This window comes from Caretta caretta, chromosome 25 (assembly GCF_965140235.1).
Source record: "Caretta caretta isolate rCarCar2 chromosome 25, rCarCar1.hap1, whole genome shotgun sequence".
NCBI lineage: Eukaryota > Metazoa > Chordata > Testudines > Cheloniidae > Caretta > Caretta caretta.
In genome coordinates this window covers 12,613,367-12,635,071 of record NC_134230.1, presented here as the reverse complement: position 1 = coordinate 12,635,071, position 21,705 = coordinate 12,613,367, and the positions used below count along the sequence as shown (strand labels likewise).

The 21,705-nt window shown below is 43.5% G+C and overlaps 1 protein-coding gene and 1 pseudogene across 2 annotated transcripts in view; one reads left to right on the top strand and one right to left on the bottom strand.

Moving 5' to 3' along the window:
* The window catches only part of KDM4B (lysine demethylase 4B), a 177,271-nt gene that overhangs the window by 12,802 nt on the left and 142,764 nt on the right, over positions 1-21,705 (bottom strand). The window contains exons 15-20 of one of the 2 annotated variants that reach the window (XM_075123313.1): positions 20,448-20,568; positions 18,009-18,187; positions 14,630-14,852; positions 7,791-7,867; positions 7,534-7,589; positions 6,721-6,829 (exon numbers count right to left, since the gene is read on the bottom strand). In XM_075123313.1, coding sequence (XP_074979414.1) covers positions 6,721-6,829; positions 7,534-7,589; positions 7,791-7,867; positions 14,630-14,852; positions 18,009-18,187; positions 20,448-20,568 — 765 coding nt within the window. The other variant, XM_075123314.1, reaches the window with a different exon arrangement.
* On the top strand, positions 1,686-2,028 carry LOC125627157 (small nuclear ribonucleoprotein F pseudogene; annotated as a pseudogene).

The following is a 21,705-nucleotide window of genomic DNA, read 5'->3' as shown; positions in this document are numbered from 1 at the left end:
GTGTACTGTATCATCATTACCTACAAGCATTATTATACACCCATTCTCCAGAGATTTTTAAATGTACCCATTTTAATTCACATTGTAGCTGAAACTTGGGAAACAAGTTGCTAGAATAGACAATTTTCCATCTCTGGACAAAACAACACAACACAGAACAACAGTTTAACATCTTATTTTTAAGTAGGCCCTTTTTATTATTACACATATACACACGGAATACATGATGACATGGTATAATTGTTTGACTGGCATCTATGTGGGATTATCTGACGTTATAACTCACTCACTGCTTTGCCACTCTTGGGTAAATAAAACATTCACAGTACACCATGTATTTTGAATACGCCACAGATGTTACAAAAAAGGTTTTAAAATGCTTTAAAGTCCTAACCGCCTCCCCCCCATTTGGACAGTTTCTTGTATTCCTCTGTGTAAAGCTAGCTGCCTTGGTTACTAGGAGTCCAACTATGCAGGGCTTAGAGAGAAAGGAAAGCAAATAATAAATGTAAAGTCTTGTCTACATATGGAGTTACTCCAAAAGAGATATTCAGGAATAACTCTTGTGTATGGACACTCTTATTCCAGAATCAATGTGTCATGTTCGCTTAATCCTCTTTGAAAGAAGATTAAACTAAACTGGAACAAGGCTTTCCAATTCTGGAATGAGAATATTATGCATTGGCTATGGAGCCAGCAAGACTTTTTTAACCTACTATTCATTATTCTTACCATGCCAGAATAAGGGCGTCCACAGATGAAATTACTCTAGAATAGCTATTGCATTTTGAATTCACACCTTACCTTAATCTAAACTAACTTTCAAGTGTAGACAAGCTTTAAGACACCTTTGAAATGAATCTGAAATAGCCTTTCTAAACAAACATGTCCTTGTTTTAAAAGTCCAGTATCTCATGGTACTGCAGAATTGGCATTGAGCACTGGGTACCACTGGGAAGCTGAGAATCGCCCCTCACTCCAATGGTATCAAACTCCCATTTCCAGCCCTGCAGGAATGCGGAATATTAAATTTTAGACTGGGATTTCCAACAGAGCCTCAGGGAGTTCGGAATTCACTGACTTTCATGGGGAATTGAGCTCCTAACTCTTATATGCTCATTTGGAAATCCCAGCCTTAATCCATAAAACATTTATGTCTAGAAAAGCTGTCACTGATGATTGGGATAACTTGAGAAAGAGGAAATTCCACATTTTGTGGAGGGAGGGAGGGAGGTTGCCCTTTAAAATGAATGCAACGGTTTCAAACTACTCATATGAATAGAATCCTGGGGAGATGGATTCTTGGACAAGTGATCAGGACACAGGTATGGGATAAATATTTATCACATGGAAATCATCTCCTCATATATTGTGGGTGGGAATAGGGATAGGAGGTAATTTTTTAGTCACCTGAAAATTGGTACTATGCTCCCGAAGAAAACACTGTATTGGGCCTCCCCCTCTCCTCATCTAAACATTAGTATCCCGTCTCTCCACTGGAAGTGAGACCCTTCCTCCCTCTGCAGCTCCTGCCATCAGGCATAGCCTTCCTTCCCCACTCCCTTCCTTGCATCAACTGTACTAGGTGCTGTAACAAAGACTGTCCCTGCCCCAAAGAGGGACAGATATTTCCCTCTCCCCACCCTTTCTCTTAGACTCCATCGGGCACACATGCAGCCCTGCGGGTAATTTTTGTTTTTACTGCTGCCTTGTGCCAGGCCGCGTTACCATGAGCTTGCCCCTGAACCCGAAGCCCTTCCTGAACGGGTTGACGGGGAAGCTGGTGATGGTGAAGCTGAAGTAGGGAATGGAGTACAAGGGCTACCTGGTGTCTATCGACAGCTACATGAACATGCAGCTTGCAAACACAGAAGAATTCATAAATGGTATATTGTCAGAACACCTTTGTGAAGTTTTGATAAGATGTAACACTGTCCTGTACATCAGAAGAAGAAGAAGATGGAGAAATGAGAGAATAAGTTTGTATATTTCTGGAAAATAAAGATCAGTTTTTCACAAAACAAACAAGCAAGCAAAGAGAGGAAATCACTCTGCCTCATACGTTCCCGCCACTCCCAATCATGCCCAGATACACCAGTAACACTCCTGTATGTGGACGCAATAAGTCAAGTTCATTTCTCTTGTAAGTATCAAAATCAGTGGAGAGAGATGAATTTGGTCCTGTGCTTTCACTCTGAATTCCTAGCTTTTGTTAGTCAAAGTCAAGCCCTTCGCATTGCCTGAATGTAGTTTTTAGTATTTAATAAGCTATGCCCTTATCGCTCCGTAAGCCATGTTCAAAAGGTAGATAAGCACCACAGCAAAGTGCACAGCAGGAATACAGCACTGAGAGCAAGTCAATAGCAATGAGATCTCATTATTAAACTGTCAATACCTAATTCTCTCTCTAGCAGGGACAAGCGCTGATATACGAAGTGCTCAATACAGCCTCTCAAGGGAGTATTAACCCTTGAGTACAGAGAGTCTGATTTTATTGCTGTAAAGCCTGCTTCCAAGCCTGAGGGATTAACATGAATCTAATGGCATCCCAGTGGCAGAGACACTCTGTTGTGCAGAAGAGCCAGACCAAAAGGAATGATTAGACAGATCAAATATGATCGGAGGAGAAAGGAAAATTTAAGTTACAGGGACCTTGAGGTGTGGAGTATGGTGAAAGCAGAGCACGAGTGGAAGACCTGGAGGTGTGGGACATGTGACTAATGGTTCCTGTAAGTCCTGAGTATTGTGGGGAAGATGCTCCGACAGATATGAATTAATGAGCAAGGGGAGGTGGGAAGAGAAAATGTCTAAGGTACGGGAGAAAAATACTCTGAATAAATGCACACAGAAAAAAATCAGATCATAGCTAAGAGTAAGGAATGGGCTGTCTACAGCATGATGAACACTACAATTCATTTACTCCAGTGAGGGATGACAGCTAATTATTCTGAATTTCCACGTCATACATAATTTACACATACAGGCCTGTAATACACCATTAATCAGAAGCCATGCAAACTGCGTTCTTTAGAATGCTGCAGCATGCCCAAATGAACTGAGAGGTCTGTGCTTTCAAGGGGGGCCCGGCCTCAGCACCTAATGCACATATTCAGGTCAGCTGGACACTGTTTTCAAACAAGTCACCCCAAGTCCTCATCCTGCACCTGCATCAGAGCGTGCTGCCCCACCACCCCCACATTGCTAAGGAAAAGTGATGTGAACAGTAACAAAATGCACTTGAATCCACTGGAGAGGCATCTCCCGCCACCTCCCTTCTTTACTCTAGTTCATTTACTTCAGCTACCTACGGCCTTCCTGTCATTCTTCACTCTCCTTTCCCAGGTCCTGTTCATGGGTCTGTTCATCCCAGCTCCACGCTCTCACCAACATCTGCCTCAACTCAAACACTACTGAAATCTCCAGCCTTACCCCCTCTTCTGTTCACCTTGATTTCAACTCCCTTCTCCATGTTCACCACAAGCCTCACCACATACAGAATACCTCTACCCACCTCTAATACACAAAAGAAAGGTGACCACAATCCTCCTGTCCTCCTCTTCAAACAACTCCACTGGTTCCCCCATTTGTATCAGGATGCACTTGCCAAAAGCCTCATGGACTTGCTCCATGGTATCTCACAATCCATGTTTCTCTGTACTCCCCCATGCTCATCTAGCTCAAAATTCCTCTGCACCGCTTCATACAATTTTACCAGGGCTGCTAGTTCAAGAACTTTCTCCTTTACATCCTACCGTCCAGAACAAAGCCTCCTTGTATCTCTGAGTCATTGACTTTACATCTCATTTCAAATTTCAGATCAAAATGTAATTTATCTTCCCTTAGTTATGACACCTATAAAAGTAACGCAGCATTATATATGGTAACGCTGCAACACATTGTTGTTTCCAGCACTGGTATGTGCATATATATTATAATGGCACCCACAAGTAAAAAGCCAAAAAGGGATCTTAGCAAGCAGACAGTAAACACACACAACAGACATTCTGGTGGTGTGGGATAAAGGGGCTGAGAGTCAGTCTACTTCCTACATCCTAAAACTAGTCCTTACTGCAGGGGTAGCAGAAACTTTCTGCAAGGGTCACAGTGGCATCTTGCCAGAAGCTTCAGAGCTGAATGTGTGTCCAAGCAGATATCTGAGCTCCTCTATGTTGCCTGCTGGCAGAGTAAGGTGTGATCTTGGCATAAACTGCACACAATTTAAAATATTTAAGACTCCAGCAGACAATGGGAAGGGCTGCTCTGATTAAGATGGAGTAGTGCATAGTGGGTCACACAGACTAACATTTTCAAAATCAGGTGCCTAATGCTAGGCTTTTCAGGGGGTGCTTAGCACTTGCAGCTCTTACTGACTTCCAATGGGAGCTCTGGGTGCTTAGAACAATAGACAGTTAACTAAGTGTCCTGATTTCCAACCTGAGGCATCAAATGTGAAAATTCTATACCTCCCATGAAATAGGAAGGAAACCATAAGGGACAATTTTGGCCCCATGCCCTAGCGGATGTTCATTCATAGAAGAAAAGCCACTATACAATTCAGCAAGACTGTCCATCTATTCAGGACTGAAACAGCAGAGGTTGTGTTAACAGATCTGAGCGGGGTCCCAGGTTGAGAATAGTAGGGACTGCTTCAGGTTGGGTATGACTAGTCTGAGGTATACCGGTAGAGCTGTATAGGAGAAGCTACCAGCTGCTGCCCATACTCTACTTAGCTTTAGACCATGCTATCAGTCAGTCACTCTTACTCCCACACTGTCCTTCACTCACCCTGCCATGCCCAAGTAATTTAGCAAATCTGGCAAGCCTTATCAATCTCAAACCCTGTAATGCCTTAGGCATGAAACTCAACCCGCCTACTTCTTGCGCATACATGTCAAGCGTGTGCATGAACCTCTCTATAGGCACTTATGAAAATCTGGTTCTTTTCATTTCTTAACGTTGCAGGGTGTGAGAAAAAGACACTGTTGATGTGGGGATGCGTACAAGGGTATGTTTGGGCTGACCTGTGTATAAAGCAGAGCTGGCTGGGATGCCATATGAAGGAAGGATGCTATTTTAGTACTCTGTCATCTCCAATATTACTTCCCTTGCCCTACACAACAAAACCCACCAGCTTATCCAACAAATCCCCACACGCTCTGCCTGGTAAGAGTCAAGCTCATTTCACCCCTAGAAAAGTAGTGTTTCTCTTCCTCCCAAAAACTGCGGCAGCTGAGTCCAGCTGTTCTCAGTGAGACCTGCAACACAGGTAAGCTACTACAAAGAATGGTTTTCTTAAAATGTCTACTGCAGCTAAAGGAGGAACATGGAATTTACCAGGATACTGGATTGGACTGTTGGTCCATGCAGGGTACCATGTAGGATGAGGTACAGCTCAAAGGCCCTAATCAGGATCATGGGCCAATTGAGTCAGGTGTTGTACGAATAAATGCTTCAGATGAAGGCCTATTAAATCCATGATGCCCTTGGACACCTGCAAAATGCTGCACAGTGGACAGAAATCCATGGAAACTTGTTACTGAATCCAGTAGCATCACACCAAAGGCTTCCCAATGCTCACCTTCACTTTCCTGCCCCCACAATTTGTGGTTCTCTCTCCCACACCACCAATACACACGCCATACCCCTCTAATTATCTTCTGCCTGTAAAGTCTTCCCCTTTAATCACAGAGTCCTCCCACACAGATCCATGCCAACCAGTCTGGAGTTCACTACGACAAAGTGATGCTGCATAGACTCAGTGGCGGATGCTGCACAGTTGCAGGGCAGTCATGCAGGAGTTAACAGGTTTTTTTGTGAGGCCCCATTAAGCAATACAAGCGACTTCTGTGTAAAAGGATTTTTAATTCATCGTTACAAGTGGTGGTAATGAAGAGGATGCATGCTGGAAATGTCAGACGATCCATAAAGAGCTGGTGCTTCAAGATTTATCACTCTCGCATCACATTGTTCCATCATGCAACCTGAATAATGAATGCTTTTTACATTCACATTTGTGTACAAAACCCATTTGCACAACAGAAGAATAACTCTAGAAGCATACACAGATTCTTCTTAATCTCTCATCCAGGAAGGGCTGGGCTGCCTACACTGAATAGCTGCACAGTTAACAAATACATCAGCACTAACTACCAAATACATCAGTACTAATGGCATCTTCCCCCACCATATCCCACTCTTGCTGTCCAAAACTGACTCCCACACAAAAGAAAAGCAAAAAGCACAATTTATCTTACCAAATGCACCCATAGCAGAGGGGTATTCAGAACCAACTGGGAGAACATAGCACCCTAGGCCAAGCCAAGACTCACTGATTCCATATAATCATTAATCCCCTGGGATGAAGCTATTGCAACCACCACAGAAAGAAATTAGGTTACATGCCAGGAGCTGAATTTCTATTGATCTATCTTCTCCCGATTCCCTCCTTATCGAGATGACCACAAGGGGGCATGTGGTAATTTCTGCACAGACAATGGAGATGAGAAAGATTTCCTGATGGAGAAAGTGAAACATTTTAAGGGAAAGCAGACCCTCTCAGACATATCCAAAGGGTACTGCTTCCTGAGGCATTTCTGGTGAAAAATAGGAGAACATCCTCCAGCCCTTGCAGCCTGAGGCTCCTACACAATATTTATTGTTTTTCCTCACTAGCGAAGCCAAACCCTGCTGTTATGCAAACAATCCCCAGGAAGCACCTACCAGTTTCCACCGCTGTTCTGGAATAGCACTGATGTCCACAGGATGGCGCTCTATTACGTTGAGGAAACGGGCCTCTGGGACAGCAATAGCACAGATTATATGGATCCACCTGGAAATCAGAGAAATTAGAAGCTGCCATATTTTTTTAATTTTTTTGGCACATTTATGGGATGAACAAACTCTAGAGGGCTGTTAACATTTCTCCCGGTTTCTCTTCTATAGTATCTGGACACATTTATGATAGTTGGCAGCACTGGTAATATTAGCATCTGGTTATTAATCATGCACTGCACTAGATAAAGGTCTCTGGAACAACAGGGATCAACTTTCTTCAATAGGGAACTGTGCCTGCATGGTGCTGAGCACTGTCTGAAAGGTGCTGCCTTTGAAGTCAATGACATTAAAGGTGTTCAGTGCCACACAGAATCAGACCCTTAAGAGCAGAGAAAGAGTAGGACAGCACAGCCATCTCAGTTCACCCATCCACTCTAGAGAGCAGCAATTATGCATGTGAGGCAAAATTTCGCTCCCACACTGGAGCGCCATGACCAGTGTTTACGAGATAAACAAAATTACTTGCACTAGTGCTTGGATGAGACTGCTGGTATACGTGCAATGCAACGTAGTGGTAGCTGTGCTGGTCCAGGATATTAGAGACACAAGGTGGGCGAGGTGATATATTTTAGTGGACCAATAAATCTTTTATTTATTCTGTTGGTGAGAGCTTTCCAGGGAAGCTGGCCCAATAAAAGATATTATCTCACTCGCCTTGTCTCTCTAGTATACATGCAAGACATTTGAAATGCTACCTACCTTCCATCAGTGGTCATTTGAAGAGCTCCTCCCCTGAGATTACACAGGCAGCAGTCCTACAGTAAAAAACCATCAAAAAGATTAATTGGAAAGGCAACCAAGGCAATCCCAAACAAAACCTCCACAGAGATTTATTAAGATGGGGCAACAGCAGGCAGGGAAATACTTTATCTCCCCACCTTCCCTCGGTGTTGAAGCATCCAGTTAATTCTCCCCAAAACCTTTCCTTTCCAGTCTCCACTACAGTAGATACTTACCGCTGCCCATGCATTGGCTGAGCACCGTGAACAAGACCAGCCTTCATTCACCAGATCAGGACGTATTCCATAGCAACCTGAAAGAAACCAAAGTATTCTTCTCACACTCTTGGCAACACATACGTGATTGTTCAGGTTAGATGTACCTTGGAAATTAGACACAGCATTTGGAATAACCAGATTCAAAACCCAGGAGACCACAATACATACATGACAAGGAAGAGGAGTCACCTAGGGGTAGGGCAGCTAGGATTGATGTGACACACTAATGAAGTAGAATGTGAAACCCCAACACCTTCCTAGGGCCAGAGGTCAGGAGGAGATGTCTGGCACTACACTCAAGAGATTGGTCTCAGAAGATATGCCCCTACTGCTACACTAAATGGACACATCAAAAGGGGTAAGAATGATGAGCTGATTTAAACCCAGCTGGTGCAGCCATCTTTGCAGAAAGATTGAGTAGGACTTTACTTTATTCTACCCCTTTCCCCCCCTTCAAATAATCTAGCAGTGGGGAATTAAACACTCTATGTGCTTACTGTTGCACATCACACAGGAAGTCAGCGGTGGAGCAGGGAACTGAACCTGGGGGAATCCCAGGCTAACCAGTGGGCCATCCTTCCTCCCAAGCACCTCATGAGAAATTTTCAGCTTAACACACTAAAAGCTAGAAATCAAGGTGCTACCATCTCAGCTGAACAGGCCAAAAGGGTCTCTAATATACAAAGCTCTGCAATACTTAGTGTTAATAACTTGGGTAAACTAAAGGTAAATATTCAGCTATCAGTGAGGGCAACACAGGACCCAGCTCCATAACAAGCAGCTACCTAAACCAGGCAGACAACCTCAGAAAACAGTCAATAATATACACCCATGGTTGCCTCCTGCATATGAAGTTCCTTTCCACCACGCAACAGGTCATGAAAGCAGATCCAATCCAGACCTGGCAAAAGAGGCGGGGTGACAGAGTTTGGAAAACTGATTAGGAAGCTGACATGAGTTTCTGTTTTAAGCCCTTAAGTGAAATCTCTGTGGAGCCCAAACCTGTGTGGAACAGACTGTGAAATTTCAGCACTGATTTCTTGTTTCAAGACCACAGGTCAGGGGACCTCTGGACTTGAGGGGGGAATCTTCTGAAGTAACACAGCTCTCAGATGAGAGAGGGAGAGAGACAAACTAAAGAATGAAAGAAAAAAGGAGCCTAAAGGAGAAACTACGATGAGAAACATATTTGATATTCATGTTTGTTTTCAGAAAATAAATTAAATCTTGCTTATTAAGAGCAAACCAGCCTGCTCAGACTAAATTTTAACCTTTGAGTGCCGCTGTCTGTTTCCTCAGGAGCCATGGTGCTTCTGAATGTAGCTAAGATGCAAAATCTCATTCCTTTAAATAAATAGGAGGCTTTCAGCTTCCAGAAATAGCTATGCAAGAGAGAGGGGAAGAGGTGTGTGCGGAGGGGAATGAGAGTGATTGAAGCCCAGAATCAATAGTTAATGCAACAAGGCTAGAAAACAAGCCAAGTAACTACTTTCTCCCCTCAATAGGGTGTGTCAGCACCTCAAGGGCCTAGAAACCTTGGCCGAGGTTTCCTGGCATCCCTCCCATTGTCACAGCCTAACGCAGCTGGGTAAGACTCCTCCAAATCGGACTGCAATAAGTGGCCTGCTCAGCAGTTTTACAGCACCCAGCCAGTCCAGCTTCAATAAGCCCCGATGCTGTAGTGCCATTCTACAGAGTGAGAAAACTGGTCTCACCACACCAAAGTCAAATGGATACTGGAATCTACTCGTGTAAACAGACAGTGACAAGGAGACAGGGAGGCACCTGCAACATTAGACTAGAGTGAAGCAGCTAAACCCAAGCCTCATGGATCGAGCATAGTTAAACCTGATTAGCAGAATGCACCAGGCTCAGTCTATGACTGCAGATTAACTTTGCTTTATTCATATACACAACACTCTCTCCAAATCAGAATTTGGCTTGCTAACTTTGTTCCTGCATACCTTTCTACTGGAGATATATGCACGTCCTGGATAAAGAGACTCAACTCTCCAGTGACGACTATCTCCAAGATGAGAAAGCCATCTCTATCATGGGTGCACTCACCCTATGTCAACATACTACACACCATGTGCCGGAAGCGACCATCTTGTGGATGCAAGAGAAGTTCATCCTTTATTCTAATTCTCCACAACAGACATTTGTGCTCAACTGCTCTTGTCTATAAAGCAGAGACCATAAAAGCAAATTTTGTGGCTACAAGTCAAATAATTCTTTCCATCTGCCAAGGTCAAAGAGCAGAATAGTAATTACCACACTTCCTAATATTAGTACAAATCTTAACTAGATGCTGTACAATCTACAATACTCCTGACGAAGACCAGCACCTTCAACCAGCTGCCATCAGAAGTCCTCTCTTGGGCATAATAATCAAAAACATAGTGGTTTGTAGTGTTGTTGTAGCTGTGTTGGTCCCAGGATATTAGAGAACATGGGGGAGGTAATATTTTTTAATGAACCAACTTCTGTTGGTGAAAGAGACAAGCTTTCAAGCTACCCTGAGCTCTTCTTCAGGTCTGGGACCTTTCCGATAGAAGATATTACCTCACCCATCTTGCCTCTCTAAAGAAACAGACATATATGTCTTCTGTGATAAACTAACATTGTCACAAACAGCAACACAGACACTATGAAAATGCATCTCAGAAACTATTCCATAACCCCAGGTGCTCCCAAGAACAAGAGGTTCACAGAAATCATGGTATTAACTACCCTCTCTCATAAAGCCTTGATAACTGGTTCACCTAGTAGGTCAACATTTGAACAAGTGAGAGGATTGAGAAGGTTAGTTAAACAGAAATTAAAAGGTACAGTGACTAGAGTGAAATCCTTGCAAGCTGCATGGACACTTTTCAAAGACACCATAATAGAGGCTCAACTTAAATGTATACCCCAAATTAAAAAACACAGTAAAAGAACTAAAAAAGAGCCACCTTGGCTTAACAACCGTGTAAAAGAAGCAGTGCGAGATAAAAAGGCATCTTTTAAAAAGTGGAAGTCAAATCCTAGTGAGATAAATAGAAAGGAGCATAAACACTGCCAAAGTAAGTGCAAAAATGTAGTAAGAAAAGCCAAAAAGGAGTTTGAAGAACAGCTAGCCAAAAACTCAAAAGATAATAAAATGTTTTTTTTTAAATACATCAGAAGCAGGAAGCCTGCTAAACAATCAATGGGGCCCCTGGACGATCGAGATACAAAAAGAGTACTTCAAGACAATAAAGTCATTGTGGAGAAACTAAATGAATTCTTTGCTTCAGTCTTCATGACTGAGGATGTTAGGGAGATTCCCAAACCAGAGCCATCTTTTGTAGGAGACAAATCTGAGGAATTGTCACAGATTGAAGTATAACTAGAGGAGGTTTTGGAATTAATTGAGAAACTTAACTGTAACAAGTCACCGGGACCAGATGGCATTCACCCAAGAGTTCTGAAAGAATTCAAATGTGAAACTGCAGAACTATTAACTATGGTTCGTAACCTGTCCTTTAAATCAGCTTCTGTACCCAGTGACTGGAAGATAGCTAATGTAACATCACTATTTAAAAAGGGCTCTAGAAGTGATCCTGGCAATTACAGACCAGTAAGTCTAACGTCAGTACCAGGCAAATTAGTTGAAACAATAGTAAAGAATAAAATTATCAGGACACATAGAAGAACATAAATTGTTGGGCAAAAGTTAACATGGTTTCTGTAAAGGGGAATCATGTCTTACTAATCTATTAGAGTTCTTTGAAGGGGTCAACAAACATGTGGACCAGGTGGATCCAGTGGACATAGTGTACTTAGATTTCCAGAAAGCCTTTGACAAGGTCCCTCACCAAAGGCTCTTAGGTAAATTAAGTTGTCATGGGATAAGAGGGAAGATCCTTTCATGGATTAAGAACTGGTTAAAAGACAGGGAACAAAGTGTAGGAATAAATGGTAAATTTTCAGAATGGAGAGGGGTAACTAGCGGTGTTCCCCAAGGGTCAGTCCTAGGACCAATCCTATTCAACTTATTCATAAATGATCTGGAGAAAGGGGTAAACAGTGAGGTGGCAAAGTTTGCAGACGATACTAAACTGCTCAAGATAGTCAAGACCAAAGCAGACTGTGAAGAACTTCAAAAAGGTCTCACAAAACTAAGTGGCTGGGCAACAAAATGGCAAATGAACTTAATGTGGATAAATGTAAAGTAACGCACATTGGAAAAAATAACCCCAACTATACATACAATATGATGGGGGCTAATTTAGCAACAACTAATCAGGAGAAAGATCCTGGAGTCATCGTGGACAGTTCTCTGAAGACGTCCACGCAGTGTGCAGCGGCAGTCAAAAAAGCAAATGCGTTGTTAGGAATCATTAAAAAAAAGGGATAGAGAATAAGACGGAGAATATTTTATTGCCCTTATATAAATTTATGGTACGCCCACATCTTGAATACTGCATACAGATGTGGTCCCCTCATCTCAAAAAAGATATACTGGAATTAGAAAAGGATCAGAGAAGGGCAACTAAAATGATTAGGGGTTTGGAACGGGCCCCATATGAGGAGAGATTAAAGAGGCTAGGACTTTTAAGCTTGGAAAAGAGGAGACGGGGGGGGGGGGGGGGAAGAGATATGATTGAGGTATATAAAATCATGAGTGGTGTGGAGAAAGTGAATAAGGAAAAGTTATTAATTGTTCCCATAATATAAGAACTAGGGGCCACCAAATGAAATTAATGGGCAGCAGATTTAAATGAAATAAAAGGAAGTTCTTCACACAGTGCACAGTCAACCTGTGGAACTCCTTGCCTGAGGAGGTTGTGAAGGCTAGGACTATAACAGGGTTTAAAAGAGAACTGGATAAATTCATGGAGGCTAAGTCCATTAATGGCTATTAGCCAGGATGGGTAAGGAATGGTGTCCCTAGCCTCTGCTTGTCAGAGGGTGGAGATGGATGGCAGGAGAGAGATCACTGATCATTACCTATTAGATTCACTCCCTCTGGGGCACCTGGCATTGGCCACTGTTGGTAGACAGGATACTGGGCTGGATGGACCTTTGGTCTGACCCAGTATGACCATTCTTATGTTCTTAGGATTGTAAGTGGCTTACTTGGCAATTTCTGGTTTCCAAGGTATGATGTACATAAATGGTACTTTACATGCCCATAGCGTCAGACTCCTTGCACTGACAAAGGCCAAAACAGGTGAAACAGCAGGCAGAAAGAAACTAAGATACCTCCAGAAGCAGGATCTGCTCAAAGATATCTGCTCTGGAGTTTCCTCATTTCTAACAGGGCATCATCACCGATAACCACATGTAAGTGCAAAACTAGTTAGAAGTAATTTCAACCTGAATCCCCATGAATATGATGTACAGTTGGTATATTCATGCTGCACTCTCTCTGTAGTAATAGCATGGGAGATAGAATTCTTAACGCACTTTTTATTCCCTTTTCTTCCATTCTGCTCCCCATGTAACTCACCTGGAACTGCTGGCACCAGTACTCTTTTTAACCCTAGCAAAAGGCTCATTGTCTGCCCCAGCTGTGCAATCATTCAACAAAGATGGCCATTTCTCTCGGAGGATTCTCTTATGGAAGCGCAAGTGTAAAACTGGCCAGGAATCATTACATTACACGGTGCAAGTGAGCAAGGAGGAGGTATGTAATGAGCCATGGCTCCACTCGTTGCTGCTTCCATTAGGTGGTTTTATACTTTTCATTTCAAAAGATCTCCGAGAATGATGCTCTGTCGTCTTAACTGCTGAAGGGAGATTTCAGGATTCTATTTCCCACCACAGCAAAAGGATGCAATATCCTGTTTCAGTAGTGCAGACGGAGGGGCGGGGGGGGCGGCAGAACGACTTTAGACACTGGTTGACCTTTAAAAGCTCCAGTCAGTTCCCCATAATGGCCTGGGAAGAGAGTATGTCAGTGGCACACGTTTTGGGAGAGAAATTTAAGAACTTCTTTGTCCTCATGAGACTCCCTGGAACCCAAATTACCATTCTGTTCATGCAGGCTTTGAGAAAGCCAATCTGTAATAGATGTGTCACAAGGAGAAAAGTGCCCAATAAAATAATGGACTTTCCTCTAAAAGATAGTATCTCAATGGGAGCCCAATCTATAGCTGAAAACATTTTAGAGGCTGAGCTGCTCTAGTTTCAGCTGCTATTGAACACTGCCCTTGGGGTTGTAACAGGGGACATTCCCAATCCACTCTAGAAATGGAGGCTGACGCACTGAAGTGAATGTACCTGTTTTCGCTTCCTCAGGTGTTTCCCCGTGAGCAGCTTTTAATCAGTACCATGGCTGATCACACAAGCTAACGATTTCTACTTAGTGTCCCCTACCTGACTTACATGTCTAAGGTGGCATTGCTGTATTCGCCTGGCTTCCACATCCCCTGGACTCACCAGCGTGGCTTAGGAAGAGAGGCTGCACATTGGGAGTTTATATGAAAGAAGCCTGCATAAGAAGGGAGCTTCCATCAGGCAGGACCTGATCTCTCCCTTATTCGCTCTCCCTCCTTCCCTCTGACCAGAGAAAATAATTCCAGGGGGAGCAGAAGAGGAACAGAAAGCAGATGTACAGAAATATGCGAGGATGGTCATAGCTAGGACAGACCTGAGAACACAATGAAGAGGAAATGTATATGCATATTAGTATAGGACCTGAAGAAAGGGAATGTGGCAGGAACCGCAGGCATGTCCATAAAGTGTCCAAATGCAGAAAGCATAGGTGTAAAGGAGCTTACAAGTGTCTGAATGCCCAGAGCCCTTAGTGGGAAAGGAGGAACACTCACTTGCATGAACCTGCAGGCAGCACTTGGCACAGGATATCAGGAGGCTGGTTCCATCTTCTCCAATGTACGAGTTTGAAGGAAGGGGCTCTGTGTTTTCACCACCTGAGGTAAAGCACATCTCAGGGATCAGAGGCTTTGTCTTCTGTCCACACTTTGAAAGCTGGAGCAAGGAGGAGCTCTCCCCTGTGGAGACCTGGACAGACTCTTTATCCATCTGTAAGGACTTAAGAAGGAAAAGGAAACAGTGGTACACAGAGTCTCCACTTTGCCCATCCACTAACTGTTCTAAAATTCAAAGAATATCGCCCTTGTGAAAAATCAATCCTCACTAGCTCATGCTGTTTGCAACCATGCAACTTGTGCTCTTATCCAAACTTCTAGCTCACATGACAAGAATCTTGTCACTCCCCTCCGTTCCAACAGGATATGCCCTGGGATTTGTCGTTTGGTTTGGAAGCTCAGGGATGCATTAGAATAATGAGCAGCATTCACTATTTTTGTGTTTATACTTTTATAAAATAAGATCAAATCCCCAAATGCTGCAGAAGAAGATGATTTCAACAGAATAAGCAAGATCTACCCTCCCCTTCCGCAGCCTCTCCTGTTCTTTAAGCAAGAATTTCTTCAGAAGGACATTTAAAGGTTTCTGGTAGTAAACCAGAGTTAAAAACAATAGATTAAACAGCCAAGCTGCACCCAAGTCTCCTCACAATCCATTATACAGCAGCATCATGCAGTCCTGGAGAGAGACTATTTCTTGTCTGCAGAATAAATCAGGGATTTTTTTTAAAACACGCATGCCCCAAGTGAACACAGAGCTGTTTCTGGCTCCATGTGCCCTACTTATGCAGGGACAAACTGGGGCAGAGTTGAGCAAATAACATATCTAACAAATTTTGCCTTCCTGCTCATGAAATATCTGGAAGTAAATTGAAAATTCCTTAAAGCTGATGTTCAAATTCAGAGGATGGAATTTTTACTCTAATCTTACTTTTTGCTTGTGAATATTCAGAAGCCTGGAGGCAGTGCTTCAATGTAAGTGGTCAGATGAATAGCATTGTATGTTTCTGTTCCCTGACTGGATGAGTGTGCTAGGATTTCTGGTGCAAAGATTTGCATGTGTGATTTTAAATACCAGTTTTCAAAACACTACTTGAACTCTAAGGGAAAGCAACACACACACACACGTGAATGTGGCTAAAGCACATTTGAACAAAAATACTGCACTAATCATATATATTTTTTTTAAAAGTCACCCATATCTGCTGGGACAGCAAGAGGCCCACTAGGATTTTTATTCCCAGTGTTTTAAAATAAAGGGGGAAGAGATTCAGTACATCTCTGAAAAGTTGATACCTTAGTGGAACTGGATGCGAGAAAATAGAAGGCCATCAAACTAGTAACTGGGGGATAGGATGTTGGAACAAGCATATTTAAACTGATAAAAAACGCTCTTTGCCATGTGATTCTGTCTCTACACCTATACGGGGGGTGGGGGTAATTACACATGGCTGAATACAAATATATTCATACATATTTACACACACACACACACACACACACACACACACACACACAGAGTACCCTATTACTACAGGGCTACAAGGCTAACTCACGCTGAGTACCAATTCGATGCACACGCAAGTGCAGCAGCACTGTATGTATTAATGTCTGCTCCTGTAAATCACTACAGGACCCAAATGTGTCAGTGTGTTACTTCTTATTTTTTCCAATCCCCTTGAAATGAGCAGCTTTGGTATTTACGCCAGACACAGCTAAGTTATCAGCACTGTGTACGCCATGCACAGAAGAATTTAACATCTTGAGAGGCTTTACGAATTTTGGATGCCTCTCATCCTGTGTGGTCTGATTTATAATATACATCTGATAGGTGGGGCAGGGTTAGATTTGGTTCCCAATGTTTTGCCTGGCAATGACTGCCAAGAAAATCTGCATCTTAAACTGAAGTTCCCAGAACTTTAAATCCCAGCAGCCTCTTATGGCAAGCGAGGAAGACTGGACGTGCCCAGAAAACCTTTCTGGGTATTATCTCTGATTTACTCAAATGATTAGAAAATGAAAACAAATGAGACACCATAAAGATTTACATATGCATATCTCCTTTCTGCTGCCTTGTACAGTGCCTCCTGACTAAGCTCAGGCTCCAATCATTAATTTTTAAAACGAGACCATCACCATTGCTCTTGCTTGTGTAACTGAAATGTTACAGCTGCTTGTATTAGCCTGGGAAAAGAGGGATCCTGTAGTGTATGTTCAATTCAGTAGCACTGAGGTTGGCCTCTCCTAGGTAGGGACAAAACCACAGAAGGACCTGACATTACTCTCGGTCAGCATTTTGCAAATCCACCCTCAAATTTCAAACAACCTGGCGAACGTAAAAACAGATCCAGGTAGATTCCTCTTTCAATCAGACAGAGTGTCTCAGGGTACATCTACACTATAAAAAACAAAAAACCTGCAGCAGCAAGTCTCAGAGCCTGGGTCAACTGATGCAGGCTCATGCTATGGGGCTAAAAATATTAGTGTAGACATTCCAGCTTGGGCAGGAGCTCAGGCTCAGAAACCCAGTAAGGAGGGTTCTCTCAGAGAAATGTCTACGCTGCTCTTTTTAACACTGCTGTGCAAGTCCCTCAAGCCCAAGTCAGTTCACGCAGGCTATGAGACTCTCTGTTGTGGGTTGGGTTTTTTTGTTTTGTTGCAGTATAGATGTACCCACAGAGAGCAGAGACTGCTTTCTCTTTAGGGACCCCTGAGCTGCACCTACTCAGCTTGAGAAGTTGTCAAGCTCTGAGTTTTGGTTGAGGAAGAGGAGAAAAAGCATGTGGTCCACCAGTTTTTAGGAGAAGGGCAAGTTTTGCACAGTCCTGGTGGCCTTGTGTAGACAACATTAATAATAATAATAATTTGCACTTATCGTGTTCCCCATCAGAGGATCTCAAAGACCTTTGCACATCAGTTCTCACACCATCCCTCTGAGGTGGGCAGTATTCCCATTTGCAGATAAGGTAACTGAGGCAGAGAGATTAAGTGAGGTACTGAAGGTCACACAAAAATTCTGTGGCAGAGCTCAACACAAGACAATCTGAGGTTAACGGCATACTCCCTTGTCATGGAACTTCTGTTTTACTTAAGTAAAATTAAAAATTAATGCAAGGAAAGATGAAAAGCCAATAGGCTTTTCCCACTGTCTCTGCTATTTCCAGATACATCTCTATGGCACACGGGGTTCTGACTTATCAATTTACAATAAAAGCCTAGATCACCACACCGACACCATGAAAACAAACCCACACTAATCTGACTAAAATATGCGATACCCTCCACTGACCCACCCATCCGCAGCAGTATCCGAAATTACCTGGTTATAAGGGTAGAAGAGGGTACAGACAGCACAGTAGGGCTCACTCAGGGCAGCAGCTGCATTGAATTTTCGCTCAGCTGGGAAGTTATGTGCTTTATTCTTCCACTGCAGGGAAAGTAAAGACTTCAGAGCCTCTGGGTCACTCACATCCTCCTCCCCGGAAAATGGAAACGTTTCTAGAGTAAAATGAGCAATGGGAAGTGTCTTCAGTACGGACGAAATGCAGCAAGAGGGTGTAAAATAAACACTCTAGTGACACTTCGGAGAAGTTAAAGAACAAACACTATCAGTTAGCTCTTCTATAGCACTTTTCATCCGTAGGTGCCAAAGCACTTTACAAAACCAGCTATCATCATTTCCATTTTACAGACAGGGAAACTGAAGCTCAGAGGGAGAGTGACTGGGCCAAGCTCACATGACAGGTCAGTGGGAAAGAAGAGAACCCAAGTTTCCTGACCTCCTGACTCCCAGTCCCAGTGTCCATGCATTAGATCATGCAGCCTCCCCTAATTAAACCAAAGTTCAAAGTGTGCAATGCCGATCTATAGTAATCCCCTGGCCTCCAGGCAGTAGTTTCATCTTTCAGGAAACTACATGATTTGTTTGGTCAAGCCAGCTCCCAAGAGGGGTCTGAGTATCACCCAGTCTCCACCTGTGAGTGACAACTCTGTTCTCAACTACCATCACAGGGTGCACTCCTTACCCACCTACAGATTTAAATCTTGCTCAAGAGGCAAGCTCAGCCTGGGTTCTAGTCTACACTTTTCTGCAACTATTCCCCCCCACCCTCTTTCATCAACTGCAATCTACTGAGCAACCTTCATCTGCTTCTGGCACAGGTCTGACAGGCAGCTGTTTGTGATTAGTTTCTGTCAATTCTTTGCTTTCACAAACTTTTGACTGGGGCCCCAGGCATTCTGTGATTCTGCAGCTGTGGAATCCAATCCTTGCCTCAGTTTTGTGGTCCAGTTTCTAAGTATTCATTTTAAAATAGTGTTAGTCTCTACAAGTGCAATGAAAACTTTCCATACATGCACTAAGTATAAACTAATGTAGTGTTGCCCAAGTCTGTAAACAGCCCAAAGCAACAGCTCTGAGCAGTGGGGAGTCTCCCATACATCTCTGTGCTATGTTAACTCTGAAGCCTAGTAACATACAAGGATTGCTCACTACTTTTCTGCTGATGGTTTTAGCAGAAACATCCAGCTAATTTGCTTCTCCCACAACCCTAAACTTCTGCCCCATTTCCCCCCTACCTAGCTGCCAAAGCTTCCCCATGACAACTTCTACATATTCAAGTACATAGGGCATGCGGAAAAACCATCAGAGGCATAGTAAAATATTAATTTATCATTAGAATTATCACAAGGCATAGTATACCAATTGTATTATTCATCTTCTGATTTAATTCAGTGGAGACCACCCTTTTAAAAAAAACAAACTTCTGAAACTGCTGCAAGATTTCAAGCCTGCTGCACTGCAGGACCACAGGAACCAAGGGGCCCCGCAGTAAAGTCTAGGTCTCAGTTTGCTAACGAGGACCTCAGCCTTTGACTGTCTCCCCACCTAATTCTATATGAGGATTATGGAGAGCATAGGTTCATGACAGGAGCACTACGCCCAAATGCAGTATTTCCCCCTGGCTAGGGATCTGCCTACACTAGGAGCTAGGGGTGTGATTTCCCTGCTTGCGTCCACATACGTGCACTAGCTCTTGCCAACCTAGCACGAGTATAAACACCAGCGTACCTGCAGTAGCACTGGTGGCAGCAGCGGAGGCATGGCTTAGTTGTGCCAATCACATACCCAAGAGCCAGCGCAAGTATGCGTCCGTGGGCAAGGGAATTACAGCCGAGCTTGTAGTGTTGACATAGCCTAAGACTCCAAACTGCATTATCTGCGCTTAGCAGTGCAGCCATGACAGCTGTGAGCAGAAGGAACTTCCAGGGAGCACAGAAACCTCCTTTGGACGGAAGTGTCAAGTACAGCTTGGCCATGTGAAAGTGATTTTGTAGGCAGGTATTTTGAAGTCCTGATCTGCCAACTGATGTAGCCATTTGAGTAAGATCACAGAACTTGCCCGCCCTCCCTCCCTCTCCACTGCACCCACGGCCTGTCTCCGAACAGGAATTTAATTACTCATTGCCCAGAGCATTCTCCCAAATTTCCCCATGAGGTTTTCCCCCCACATTTCCTGTAGTTAACAGGTCTCACCCAGAAAGTCAGAAAAACAAACTAGAGGTGGGTTTAGCATTCAGCAACACTTCCTTCCGAGTGTACAGGGGCCTCCACGGATTAAGCAAAATGCAGAAGAATCTCATGCCATGGTTTCCCATTAAAGATCACCCCAACAATTTTTCTGGGCTTGACAAGCCACTGGCTGTCTAAGCAAGTAGCCCTGGCATATCAGTATTCTGGACAGCCATTTGCACTCACCCTCATCACTTGAGGCCTCCTGTTTAACCACAGACAACGGCGAGCGGGTTGGTGGTTTGCCCAGTGGGTGACGGCGACTTTTCTTTATCTCCATCTTCATTTTTGAAAAAGCAGAAGTGGCCTGAAACAAAGCAGAGCATGTTACATGGGAATCCCAGAATTCAGAAGAATGGGGAAGTAACAGAGGCCAACTCAAGCTAATTCCCCAGGATGGGGCCTTTAACCCACACAAGAAAATCATCATTGCCTTTGGGTCAGATCACCAAGGACCTCCCCACAGGTAATTTTGGTAGATAAGGCCAACACATTCCCATAAGATCATGCCAGGTAAAGGTAAATGACAACATTTTCCTCTACCCAGAATAGCCTCAAAGTCAGATGGAGTTTGCTAGTTTCACTAGCCTCTGAAAGGTCTGATCAGTCATGTCACATGTTGCCTGCATTTCAGCTGGAAACCTAAATTCTTCCCTTGGGTGAAATTCTTATCTCGCTAGGGAGTTTCATCGTGCCTTTCACCACAATATCAAGGCAAATGAAGTCTGAAGGTATAGATCCTTGAAATCTACAAAGGAATTTTCTGCTCTTCTCCACTCCCTGGACAAGGTAGCTTTGCAAACACACCCACACCCCATCATCATCATCATGCTGGATGTAATCAAAGTGCTTTGTCAAAGAGTACGGTCTTGCAGTGAGCCTTTGAAGTGGTTACACTCCGGATGGCCTTGTTGTGGCCCACTCCATTGAGGAGCTAGGGAGCTGCATTCTGCACAAACTGGGACATGTGGATTTTATCCACATTCAATCCCAGATACAGTGAGTTTCAGTCACCTATTCTGGAGGTGACCAAGGCCTTGTCTACACTAGAGCAAAATGAGATTGCAATGCCTTTCAATTGGTGGAACGTGCCCTTGCATCCACACAAAAATTTGCTGTAATGGATTGTTTGCCGGGCATCAATGATAGTTACCCTAAAAAAATTTTGTAGCAAGTCTCAATCAATGCTAACTCCACTGATTGAGCACCCAAGTGGACCCATTCCACTACAGCAGGTGTCTCACTGCTGTCCCTTAGTGCATCAGCCACTGCAAAACTGGCCTCTCTGGTCATTTTTCTGCACGCCATGGTTCAAGGATCAGCTTCACAGGAAACCACCTACCCATACACGTAGCATTGCCTGGAGTTTGATTACAAGTCATTTTCAGAGCAAGCAACTTCTGGAACAGTATTTCAACTCTAACGGATTGCAATTGTTGTTGTT